Genomic DNA, 13,060 nt, shown 5'->3' with positions numbered 1-13,060 from the left:
ACAAACTTGTATTGAAACTGAAATTGTCGATTGATAGAATTCATGAACTTAGTTTCAACGAAAAGATGCAGATTCACTTATTTTAATCTTGAATAAACTGTAAATAATTAAAACGTGTGATTTTGTCGTAACATGGAAAAAGACAACATGGTCAGAATTTGCACCAATTCTTCAGACATCTTTGCTCGTGTGTTAATAAAACATGTTAGTTTCTGTTTGTGTAATTCTTCACCATTTGTTGTACACTTTTCTTGACTCGAAAATATTTTAGTGCATATTCTCTTTCTAATGTAGTACACACGTTTATATACGGAACCCACACGTTGTATGCAGTTTATGTCGACAGGAACATAAGACAAGTAATAACTCAGTTTCTTTTCTTTCTTTTTTCCATTGTAACAGCGACACTTATTTCCTACTACTTTCTCAAATAAAATGTGATTGTGCTCCTTCTCTCTGACCTAACGTCCTCTCGAACGTCCTCCACATCTCTAAAATGATCTCTCTTTTTATATTCTTTTTTTTTTTCCTTGCCATGACATCATTTCACACATGGCTCGGTATTTGCATATAACCGCCGTCCGCACTCTGTTACATCTTTAAGATCATGAAATGCAGCAAATATTTTCAAAAGTTTAAATATCGCAACATTGATTTTTTTTCTTGCTTTTCTTTATACAATTTAGCCAATACGGTATTTTAGTCAAACATTTCTAATAACAAAATTTGTTTGAACAAATCATTGAACATGCCATTGCGTTTTTAATGGACACTATGAAATGAAAAAATTTTAAAAAATGCCAAAACTTAGATATCATTAAAACCTCATTTTAATTGTATTACATTTAAGTTTTGATAAAATGTCAAATATAATTCATATTCAATAAAATAACATCATCTTTCAAAATTTTGGCGATAAGGATTCATAATTTGGATTATTTGAATTATTTGGATTATTCGAACTACTGTTCTCATCTTGGATGTTACTCTCACAATGTAACCTCTGTGTCTTGCCAAAGTCAGAAATCTATACAGAATTTAGAATGGAACTCTTATTTTATCTACAGGGGAGGGGTTAGCTTGTTTTCATTAACACATATAAAAGTGCTAAGTAATAATCAGTTCTAAGTGACAATTATTTTAATAAGGTTCAATTTTCAGTATGGGTGATACTAAGAATACAATTACGAATTACTTAGGTCTTGTATTTGGTCATGGCTGATAAAGCCAGAACAAATTGACCACATGAATTAAATAAAGTATATGTTGAAAATTCTGTGTAGATTCCCAGTTAAACATAAATATTCCCGAGTTTGATGAAGGTCAGAGGTTACAGCAGGCAAAATATTGTGAAAATAAAACACAAAATGAGAACAGTAGTCCAAATAATCCAAATAATCCAATTATTATCATTTATCATCAAGATTAATTTTACAAGATTAACATATTTATAATTAGTTTTAATCTTTGTAACATTTGAGAAATACTGTAACTTACTCACCGAAATTTAATGTTTCAAGTTTTTCTTTAATTTGAAGTGCAGTGATGATACACAATTGCTAATCCTTTCACTAAATATGTTTGTCTGCGTGTCTAATATCTGTTTATATAGAAAAACATTTTTCAAAAAAGATTTTGAAATAAAAAAAAGGATTTCCTTAATTTCTAATATAATTATATATTTTTAATATAATTATTAACTCTTGATAAAACTTGAATGACTTTTCATCTATGTTTAACTGCTTTATTAAATATTCTTATAAGATGGGATATAACAATCCTATTAACAAATCTATCTTATTTGCTCGTCATGAAATTTTGACAATTTTCACCTGGTTTTGTTGTTATCTTTTTTGTCTTCATTTTGAACAAAACATTTTGCATCTCAAATACTGTTTGGTTGGTTTAATATGATCCGTCTATTCGTTCACCCATTATTCTTATTTATTGTGTCTTATTGTTGACTTGTGTTATTCTTATATTGTTTCAACTCCATCATTAGATTGATGTCATGCCATCTAAAATAATTCAGATTTGTGCCAAATATGTTGATGTCATGTAAGAAAGGCCTTGTGTAGATTGTTAAATATTTAATGCATTTTCAAAGACAGAAAAGATATTACAAGAAATTTTTAAGTTTTCAATTAAATTCTAAATGGAACGTTATTTCTATATTTACTTTCAATTATTCACCTTAACTTGTAAATTGAGTAGAAATTAATTTGTTTTAAATGTTTTTATTTTTTTTCTCATCAAAATGAACTCCTCACAGACAAATTGATGAATTACAAATCTTCATTTTTCAGACGAACATTTTGTATGTAATTAATGAGCAGAAACTGGACCACAGTTTGTTATTTTGAAATGTCATTGCCAATACTTACAGATGAATTTGCCCAGGAGCTTCAGAATGCAGCAGATGATGATGAGTCTGACGATGATGGACAACAATGCATGCCAGCAGCTAACATTCAAAGCCACAGCATCAATCGACCTTGTGACATTATTAGGGAAGAGAATGAAGAGATGGATACAGATACAAATGATGGATCCATTCTAAGTCAATCAGATCCAAACAATTCAATGTCACCTGGTATACTTCTGGATGAGGCAGTTGAAAGAGCTGGTGTCTTAAGAACATATTCAAATGACTTTAAACGGGATATGTAAGCTTTATTCCATTTCATATCTTCTCTGTAAGCCTAAAAATGTGCTTGTGTGTGTATGCAAATGCATTTTCATATTTCTCAAAAGATTTGGGTTATTTCTTTCGACATGTAGCAAATTTATCAGAGTAAACAATGACATACATGACCTCATTTCATGCACCATGTTTGTAGGTGGGAATTAATAATTGGGTAGACGATTCTGAATTTACACACACACACACAAAAATTACATGCAGGAAAACTTTTACAAAAATGTCTGTTTTTAATGCAACAAAGCCCAAAAGATTTGCACTATTATGTTATATATTTTTTTGGTTTTCATAAAATTTATAAATTTTATGGCGTCCATCTTGGACCGCTCAGTTCCTGATAGTCCATAATCTTTGTTGCATGTTACAACTGTGATGGGAATTATTTTCTAAATCTTTTTCACTTCGTTTTCAATGATCATTAAAACTAATAACCAATCTGTGAATAATAATAAAAATAGAATGAACTGCATCATAAACTACGGAGCTATAGGAAGACAGGAAGGACTGTCTTCTTGTTTCAGCAGTCAATACTTTGGGATAAAGCGATTGATATTTTTGGCATGACATGATCAGAAGTTTGGAGATAACGCAATCAATACTTTGTGACAAAGCGATCAATACTTTATAATCAATGCTTTGAGATACAGTGATCAACATTTTGAGATAAAGCAATGAATACTTTGGGGATAAAACAATCAATAGTTTGGGTTTTTTTTATGATTTTTCTTGTAAGTAAACTATCTTTTATTGATTGTTAATTTCCTATTTTTAAGTTCAAATGATAATGAGCTATCAGGGAAGAATGTGCATCGTTTCAGGATCTTCTCAGCTTCTTCACATTATCTGAACTGACATTCTAGACATCCCATATTTAAAACAGGTTTCACCAACTTTACCACTTTGTTCTTGGAATCATTTATGGCAGCATAAGCGTTGACTTTCTTCGTATGAGGAATCGAACAAATGTCCTTTTAGACTCATCTTCTTTTTAATTTGTTTCATGTCTTCAAGGTTTCATCAGATCATTTTTCTAAACTCTTTATTAGTTCTTCTAACATAGTAGATATTCCATGATTGACTTTCCTTTTCCTGTTTTGAAAGGAATCTGAACTTCTATCATTTGAAAGTTATTCTACATTAGATTGTTCCATCATTTTGAGTAACCTGTGTGCTTCAAATTCATGTGCTGGCATTTGACAGCTTCCTCCTAAACTGCAGGCTTTATAAGTATTTGTATTGCGACTGTGCATCCCATTGCAATTCACATCTCAAATCTCATCCAAATGTTGCATAGTCTTTTGTAGTGAACAACATCTTGAACTCATCAAATTAAGTTCCAAGCTCCAGGATGTCATATATTTGAAATGATATATGAATCATTTAGTCAAATCAAAGTTTGTCTTAATGAATATTGCTTTTTTGGATAATCTCAATAGAGTTGGATGCAACTCATTTGTGATATATTGAGAACACAAAAAGTGTAATGGAATTACTGGTAAGGTTGAAAGAGAATAATTAGAAGTGTAAAACAGTGATGAGAATTCAGATGTGGAAAAAGTATACATATATAGATAGCAAAGTCATTATGGTTTTCGAGAAATTTTGAAGCACATGGTGGAGCAGGTTCTGGTGTAAATGCAAGAATTAGGATAAAGTAAGTGCAAGTACGGCATAATCACGTGGATACTCTGGTTCTCGCCAGATCACCGAAGTTAAGCAATGTTGAGCCTGGCCAGTACCAGGTGGGTGACCATTTGGGAAGGCTAGACACTGTATGCACCTTCTGGGAAGGGTGGGCATGGGGCCAGCACCCTCACCCCGAAAAAAAGAACTCCTCACTACAAAAGCATCTACAAAGTTGTAGATGGCCTATGCTCCTCCAGGGGCTCAAGGCTATGGATGAATGGTAAGTACAAGGAACTTCTGTCATTGCTAACTAGCAGAACGTTACCATTGTTGATCAATGGAAATGGCTATCAGGCCTGTGTATACAATGCGATGATATATGGGAGTGAGACTTGATCAGTTGAGAACATGAAGAGAAATCATTTGAAAATAATGTTATAATAATGATCTAATTATAATGAATGTGCAATGTGACTCTTAAAAACAGGCTTAGTTCTGATGACCTCAGAGGAAGATTAAATCTGCACAATATAGGAAGATTTGTGCAGAGCAGGAGAATTTGATGGCATGGCCATGTTGAAGGAACATATGAGAGTTCTTGGGTTAGTAGATGTAGAACAGTTGAGGTCACAGGATCAGTTGGTAGGGGAAGGTCAAAAGCAAATATGGGAGTAAGTGATTGTTATACCACGCAAAAAGATGGAAAATGTTCATAACTACTTTTTAGTGGAACAACAAGAAGACATATTTACAATAGTTAACACGTCCATGTTAATTAAACACTCCTGTGCTTCTTTTATATTTCTGGATGATAGACACGCCTTCTTTTATATCTGCATGATAGACACGCCTTCTTTTATATCTGCATGATAGACACGCCTTCTTTTATATCTTTTATATATAGAGGAAGTATGTCATGACCCACGTCATAACATACCTTCCTCTCAAAGATTTTATGTCCGTTGGACATCTTTTTATTTTTATTTTGGGATTTATTCCTGTTGTGGTACGTTTTTATTTGCTCATAGGGTTTTTTGTATGGATGAGGTGCCTCAAACATATCATAAAAGTCCAACATAGGTTCTTCTCGTTCATTTGTGTCTGAAGTACATCGTTTTTTTTTGTTTGTTTTTTTTTTATTCGGTTAATATGTTTTTCGTACTTTCCATTATGAATATTTTATAGTGTATTATTGCTTTCCTTGGTTTCCGTTTTGAAGAAACCAATTCATCAAAAAGTGATCAGACTTTCCTAGCAAAAATTAAATCTGCAGAGAATATGGTCGCGCCTGTATTAACATTCGATGTTATTCGATAAACAAATAAGAATGCTTGTAATTCTTGTTTTTCTGCTTCGACACCATTTGTTTTTTGTTTTTTGTTTTTTTTTTTTGTTTTTTCGCTCTTTTGAATACATCGATAAATCTATTAACCAGTCGATATGAACTTGGATGTATTTTACAAAAACTTACAAATTCTTTTGACGAAAATTACGTGCCATTGTCAGATACAATGGTTTTCGGTATGCCAAATTTTGTGAACAGTTGCTGTGTTTTTGTTGGCGTTTTGCATTTTAAAACTTGTGGACATTTAATAGAACTGTCTACCAAGACGAAAAAGTATGTTTCTTTTATCAGTCCAGTATAATCAATATGTAAAGAAACTACGGTTTGTCTGTCCTAGGCCAATTGCTGAATTTTATTGCCAATGCTTTTGATACAGATGCTCAGCTTTTGCACATTTTCACCATATTTTCAAAATCTTTAGACATTTCTGGCCAGTATATGAAACTTCACATAAGTGCCTTCATTCTACAAATTCCCGGATGATAGTATGGAAATATCTTCAAATGTTCTTCGTTAGCACTGTAGGTCCGACCACTCATTCTCCATACGTCAATATGCCATCAGATAATGGAAATATGCTGTTCACTTTATACACTAACTGATTTTTTATTTCATTTATGTCTTATCAAATTTTGCTTTAAATGTTATCTCTTTAAGAATAACTCGCAATTGCTTTACAATAATCTTATATAGAACATATTTTACGTCATCTCGGAAAAAGAAACAATGGTCGTCTCTGTTAGTGGTTCACTATTTTTATTATTAATCTGGATAAATCGTCTGCATGTGTGATCTGTTTTGATGGTAAAAACTCCATTTGTAAAGAGTAGTTTAACAACATAGTTGATCATTTCTATTGTATGTTAGTGCAATAACTTTTGTTAATCGAATATTGCTAACAATGGGTGATGGTCCATTTGCAATATAAACTCTTTACCGTGCAAATATTTATGATTTTTTATTGCAAATAATATGGCTAATCCTTCCTCCTCTGTTTACAAATAGTTCTTTACCGTCATGAGTAGCGTCCTGAAACATGTTGGATCGGTTTTAATTTACCAGCATCTTCATTATGTAACAAAAAATGCACCAAAACCCAAATTACTTACGTCACTTAGGGTTGTAATGCGTCAAAACAAGGTTTGATGTTAACGCAGATTTTAGATTAACGAATGTCTTTTAACATTGATCTGTCAACATTTTACCTTTTTAGTAAATGATTTAATGGAGCTCTTAAAACATGGATATTCAGTATATGTCTATTGTAATGATTAACTAAACTCAAAAATGAGTGTAATGATATCAAGTTAGTCCGTGTGGGCATTTCGTATTTTATTGTGTTGTCCGTTTGGGATCAGGAGTTCTATCTGTCCTGTTTGATTCTTGTCGAAAAATTCACAATTTTTCCATACTCACAATTTGTCCATACTCAATTTAAAAGCACATTCTTTTTTAACGCTCTCATTACATTAATCTCATTACATATTTCACACGGTCTTTTTAATTTTCACTTTTCATTAGAATATTATCTAAATACACTGTTGCGAAATCCAACTCTGCTAACATTGTATCCATCGTTTGTTGGAAGATGGCGGACGTCATTTTTATTCCATATTGCAGAAACTGTAATGCCAGTTTTCCAACTTAAAGGACCAAAACCCTTTGCATCGGTAGAAATCATTGATAAGGAGTTAGAACGATGAGAAAAGCAGAGTGTAGCAGAATAAATACAGACCTTAATAATGATAAAATCCAATTTGCATTGATTATTCCATAAATTCTATGATTATTAATAAAGGAGTATTCAAAATAAAAACGTTAAATACTTCTTTATTAATTTATTAATCATCAATAACTCGGCACACTTTTCTTCCACTGGGATATCTCTGATAAACCTAATTTAGAAAATATTAGAAAATATTCATCTACCATTTAATTTTGCAAAAAATGTTTTCCGTTGTTGGGAGGGGATAATTTCTTTCTTTCAAACAATCATTAAGACCGATAGAATAATCAACACAACTTCGAATTTTATTATTTTTTTTTTACATACACAGTAGGTGCTGACCAAGAATTGTAGTGCGTTTATTCTACTACACTCTGCTTTTCTAGTTATTCTATCTCCTTATCAATGATTTCTACCCACGCATACTGTACTGGGCTTTTATGTTGAAAAACTGGTATTACATTTTCTTTCAATTTGAACTTTGTTTTAGCTTTAGAACAAAATCCAAGTCCTTCTAAAAAATTTCTTGGAATTTTTCTTTTAAGTTTTTTGTTGTTGTTTTTTTTAGCTGATCTGAATTTGTTGTAATACTATCATTTTAAATCATCAGAAATTCCTATTAGAATGTTAAATGGATCGAAATTCTCAATCCAATTCGTTCCTAATAAATTGTCTGAATTTCGCATGACAAAATTTTTTAATTTTCTATATTTTCCTTTGTAAAAAAACATTCAAACAAGTTTCATCCATAAATTTTCATTTGTTATTGGTAAAACTCCTTGCGCTTTTTTTTTTTAGTTAATCAGGATTCGTCATTTTATATTTTTTATGTCTGATCTAATTGAGACTTTGAATTTGATATATTTTCTTTGAATTTTCTTAGTTGTTGTATGTTTAGCCGTGTTCTGTACAACGTTTTTACGTTTTATTTTATTGTTACCTCCGTCACAGTTTTTATTTTTTTGCTTTGCGCCTATAGTGAGAGAATTTATGTTATTGAATCCACAAACATGGTATTTTTTTTAATGGACAATCTTGATATAAACGTAATTCTTCACAGTTGTAATAAGAATTAATTTTAATGTTTTTGTTACCTCATGCCTTGTTTGCATGAATATTTGTTTTGTTTTTTTATTTCAATTCGTCCTGACATAATTTCTCCTGTTGTTTTAGAAATTGCATCACACAGTTCTTGGAATCCTCCATGATTTTTCTCGTTTCAGTTCTTGAACGATGTTTTTGCTTTGTTGTTATTTCAGACTTCTGTTGCCAATCTGCTATGTCACACAAAATGAACAATAAAGCAGATAAATAGTAGATAACTACTTTATTAAGTAGTGGAACAATAACAAGACATATTTACAAATATTAGTGTTAACTACGAGACGATGCTAACGGAATATGCACTCCATTGCGTGCTGTGCACACCTTCTCCTATATCTTCAGGTAACCAGAAGTCATACGGTACGAGCCACGTCACAACAGTGATAAAAATGGACTTGAGAGAAAAAGGGATAGATTAAAAGCTGGCAAGAGATAATTTTTAAAGCCTGTAAAACGGATGTTAAACCGATTATGATGGTGATGATGATCATCATCACCATCATTCCAGAAAACATAAGCAAACAAATGATTTACCTTACAGCTGTTGATGATAATTAAAAAATGATGTCTACAACTTCATTAGTATTTCAACTTCTAATTATGTTCCTTTATTTTTCAAAATTACAGGGAATCAAGGTAAGCTTTGTTACTTAACATAACTAAAGGAAATAAAAGATGTGCACTCATAATTTGTGTCTTTGTAGTGATATTTTGCAGTTGACACTGTCTTTACATAACTAACACCAACGCTTTATAGATTATAATTACATAACTATCACATAAACCATTAGACAGTTCACACTGTTGCACAAAATTCTGTATAAAAGACTGAAACTGTTACAGTTTGAAATCATTTTTTTTACTATTGAAATTTTATTTATTTTTTCATATTTATAAACACATCCCATTTGCGTTATTTTTTTAAGTTTTTATCGAAAAATAAATTTTACTGGGTTGTTTAACATATGAAATAAAACATAAATTTAACATAAAATAATACAAAATTAACATATAGACATAAACATTGTAAACATAGATATAAATAGTGTTAGGCTTTAGGGTAAATTATTTGAATTAGGAAAAATGTGAGTTTGTAAAGGCAGTTAAATGTAAAAAATAAAAAGACAAAATCATAATTAGCGACTTTCTGTCCCCCTCCCTCTCTCTTTCCTCAACTACATGTTAAGTAGTTTATGATGATTGTGATGATTTCGCTTTTGTTTATAATGGACTATTTAATTGAGTGGTAATAAAGAGAGGGAAAAAGAAAGAGAGAGTCAACTAACTATAAAAGAGAATATCAGCATAGTTCATTATAAACAAAAGCCGAAATGATCACAAGCAACAATACTACAATGTATACTTGAAGATAGGAAAAGTAAGAGTTGATAGATACTGCATAAAATAAAAGAAAGGGGGTTAATATATATAGTGAGATAGGGTGAGAGTAATAGACTAAAACTCCATAAAAAAATGGATCACTTGGTCAGTAACTGGCAAATTACAACTAATTAGAACTATCAAAAGAGATCTTTTTAAAGAACATAACTCAATCCTCAAATCAATAATATTTTAGCTAGTGATGGGACGATTATTTCAATATTCTTCCTGACTCTGATACAATTACCAAGTCCGGTTGTAAAATTGCCTAAAAAGTAAAATTTCATTTGAAAATGGGAGGGGGGGGGATAGTTAGTCTTCATCTCTCTAAATATTTTTTTTTTTAAATTTGACACACTTATTATTGCTTGCCCTTTATGTATTTTATCAAAAATTTGTATAAACTTATTGTGAGATTTTCATCTATATTTTTAATTTGTGCCATTTTCTCCTATTTATCAACTCATGACATTTTACCTGTGTCATTTTTATCTAAATTTGTGATTATGATCTATAAATTTTAGTTTTCTGATAATTTAAAATCAATAAATATTTTTTTATTAGTGCCAGCAATAGAAAATTCAGTTTTAGACAAAACATATTTTGTAAAATCAATTTTTAAATCAAAAATTTTTTCCCATTTTGATAGCAATTCAGATTAATTGTCTCAGCACTAATTTTAACATGTATTTTGTGTGTTCAAAATTAAATAAATAAAAAAAGCCTTTGGGAAACAAATGTTTATTAACTCAGCTTTTGTACAAATAGATTATAATTGCAGCAATACAATTAAAGAAATTTCTTTATTTTTACTTCTAGTCATCATAAACAAGGCACATTGCCACTGGGATGTATAGGACTACTGAGAATTAGAGACCAGATTTATAAGGACATCCTAAATGGGGAGTTGGGCAGCGAGGTGCTTGTTCACATTATATTTAAATTTACGCATGTTGGTACAATTGAGAGAAAAGGAAACGGAAAAGAAATTCCAAAGGCAAATGGTTTGAGGAAGAAAGCTGTTGGTGTAGAAAACCTGAAGGTTCTATAGAGTGAAGGGGTGTTATTTTGCTGCTTGTCAGAAGTATTTATATTGAGGGCACACAAGTGCAGTGAATTCGCTAGAGCATATTTTTGTTGAAGTACTTGTAAAACAATTACAGTGTTGCAACATTGTGGTGATGGAATAAGGACTGGATCTTGGTAGACAATAATGGGACTTATTAGGCGAGAGACTATTTTTTATGCCGAAGAGGCAAATACTGGTGTCTGATGGCAGCAATAATACATGAATGAGTGAATGGTGGATTTGTAGAGATATAGGATACTGACAGTTGTGAGAAGTTTTCTAGCCTGGTAAAGGGAATCCACCTTCTTTACAGCAGACTTGGCAGTATCTTATATGTATTTGTTCCAATTCATGTTGCCTGTGAAGAAGCTTGAATGTTGGACTTATTAGCCATGGCAATCAGTGTTGGATAAGGTTTCTTATAATTGTGGAAGGAAAAGAGTTTTATGTTGGTAGAATGAAATGCAGCTATTCATTTTTGGCCCCACTTCACTACAGGTCATTTTCTGATGATTCAGCTATTTCTTTGGATATATGTGCACTTGATTTGGCCACATGTCGAGAATAGAACATGGTGTCATCAGCGGATATCATTGCAGAAGTGTATAAGAAAATCAGGAATAAGAAAAATCCCAGGATCGACTCCAAGAGCAAATCTGATGTTTTGTTTAGATATCCAACCATTTAGGATAATCTAGATCTTTCTTTTAATTAAGAAAAATTTGATTATATTAAATGCTCATCCAATAATACAATACAGATTAATTTTGTTGAGAAAACTTGCATGTAAAACCTTGTTAGAGGTTTTGAATATGCCAAGCGCATATCCAGTGTACGCCAAGCGCATATCCAGTGTATGACCGTTAGAATATCTGCAGTAGAACATGATTGCCTCAATCCATACTGTTGGCCAGAGAGAAGTTTAGCATTTTTGAGGTGGCAGACTATCGCACTTGATTAATGATTCAAAGAGTAGGAGGAGACTGATGGGGTGATAATTATGCGAGTTAGTCATTTCAACAAAGTTCTTTGAAACTTGTACCATAGAGGCAATATTCCAGCTATCAGGGAAGCAAGATTTGCTAAGGTCTCTGTTGTAGAGTTTGGAGAGACAATACATCGGATTAAAAGAGCACTTTTTATTACTATAGTAGAGATAAGATCGGTCCACATGCTTTGGAGATGTGAAGGATTTTTATGATATCCAGAACATGGGAAGAAGTTATGATTAGATCATCGAATGTGGTTTGTCTACAGTAGAGAATTGAGGAGAAAGTGGTTTGTGGAATCCAAGGTGGAGTTTAAAGTGAACCATTGGGGAAGATGTTCAGCCTTGTCGGTTGTCATCAAGTGACTGTTTGAAAAGTGGGAAAATTGTTGACTGCATATTGTTTATCACACTAATATAAATTTTCCTGAAATCGCGAGTTCCTAATTTCTGTGACTCAATGTATTCTAGAATTATTTCAGTCAGTTTTGGATTTGATTCCACCCTGTGGCATTTTTAGTGGGTGCTACCTGAAAATCATACGTCAATCCATGATAAGCTGTATGATGATATTCACAATGCAGTGTCCCCTATGCCCTCCCAGGAAACAGGTTCTTTTTATGAATACCAATCTACATTTGTGCCGATGTTTATCTCCAAGAGATGCAAAAACCAAAATGCGCATTTACTATTACATAAGTAAATATTAAACTATTTTGTATATACTTATACTTATGTACTTATAAAATGCAAAACAGTATATAAATTAATTCTACAGTAAAAAGAACAAAGTAAATATTTAACATTAAAAAATTATTTTTTTATATGACAAAACTTACATAAGAAAAATAAATTTTCATAAGTAAAATTAATTTAAATAGAACTAAGTCATGTTTTATACAGTGTATGATATATGTAAAAAGAAAACAAAAATATCTTTAAAGTTTAAGCTGTCAATATTTCCCACGGGCAAGAGAAAACACAAATCATTTCTATTTAGACATCTTCATAAATATACCAAATAGTTATTTTTGTTTTTAATTATTTTTCAATTTTTACTTCAAAATATTTTTTCTTTCAAATTTTATTTTCTTTTCCATTCATTTTATTACCATTTTATA

The 13,060-nt window shown here is 31.4% G+C and overlaps 1 protein-coding gene across 20 annotated transcripts in view; it reads left to right on the top strand.

The window, feature by feature from the left end:
• The window catches only part of LOC145293809 (potassium channel subfamily T member 2-like), a 659,145-nt gene that overhangs the window by 581,924 nt on the left and 64,161 nt on the right, over nucleotides 1-13,060 (top strand). For all 20 annotated transcript variants that reach the window (XM_080140398.1, XM_080140404.1, XM_080140403.1 and 17 more), the window contains one exon: nucleotides 2,387-2,666. In XM_080140398.1, coding sequence (XP_079996524.1) covers nucleotides 2,387-2,666 — 280 coding nt within the window. The remainder of the gene's footprint in view (nucleotides 1-2,386; nucleotides 2,667-13,060) is intronic.

Source organism: Euprymna scolopes, chromosome 15 (genome assembly GCF_053919585.1).
Source record: "Euprymna scolopes isolate OS-2025 chromosome 15, ASM5391958v1, whole genome shotgun sequence".
Lineage (NCBI taxonomy): Eukaryota > Metazoa > Mollusca > Cephalopoda > Sepiida > Sepiolidae > Euprymna > Euprymna scolopes.
This window is presented reverse-complemented; position numbering and strand designations above follow the sequence as displayed.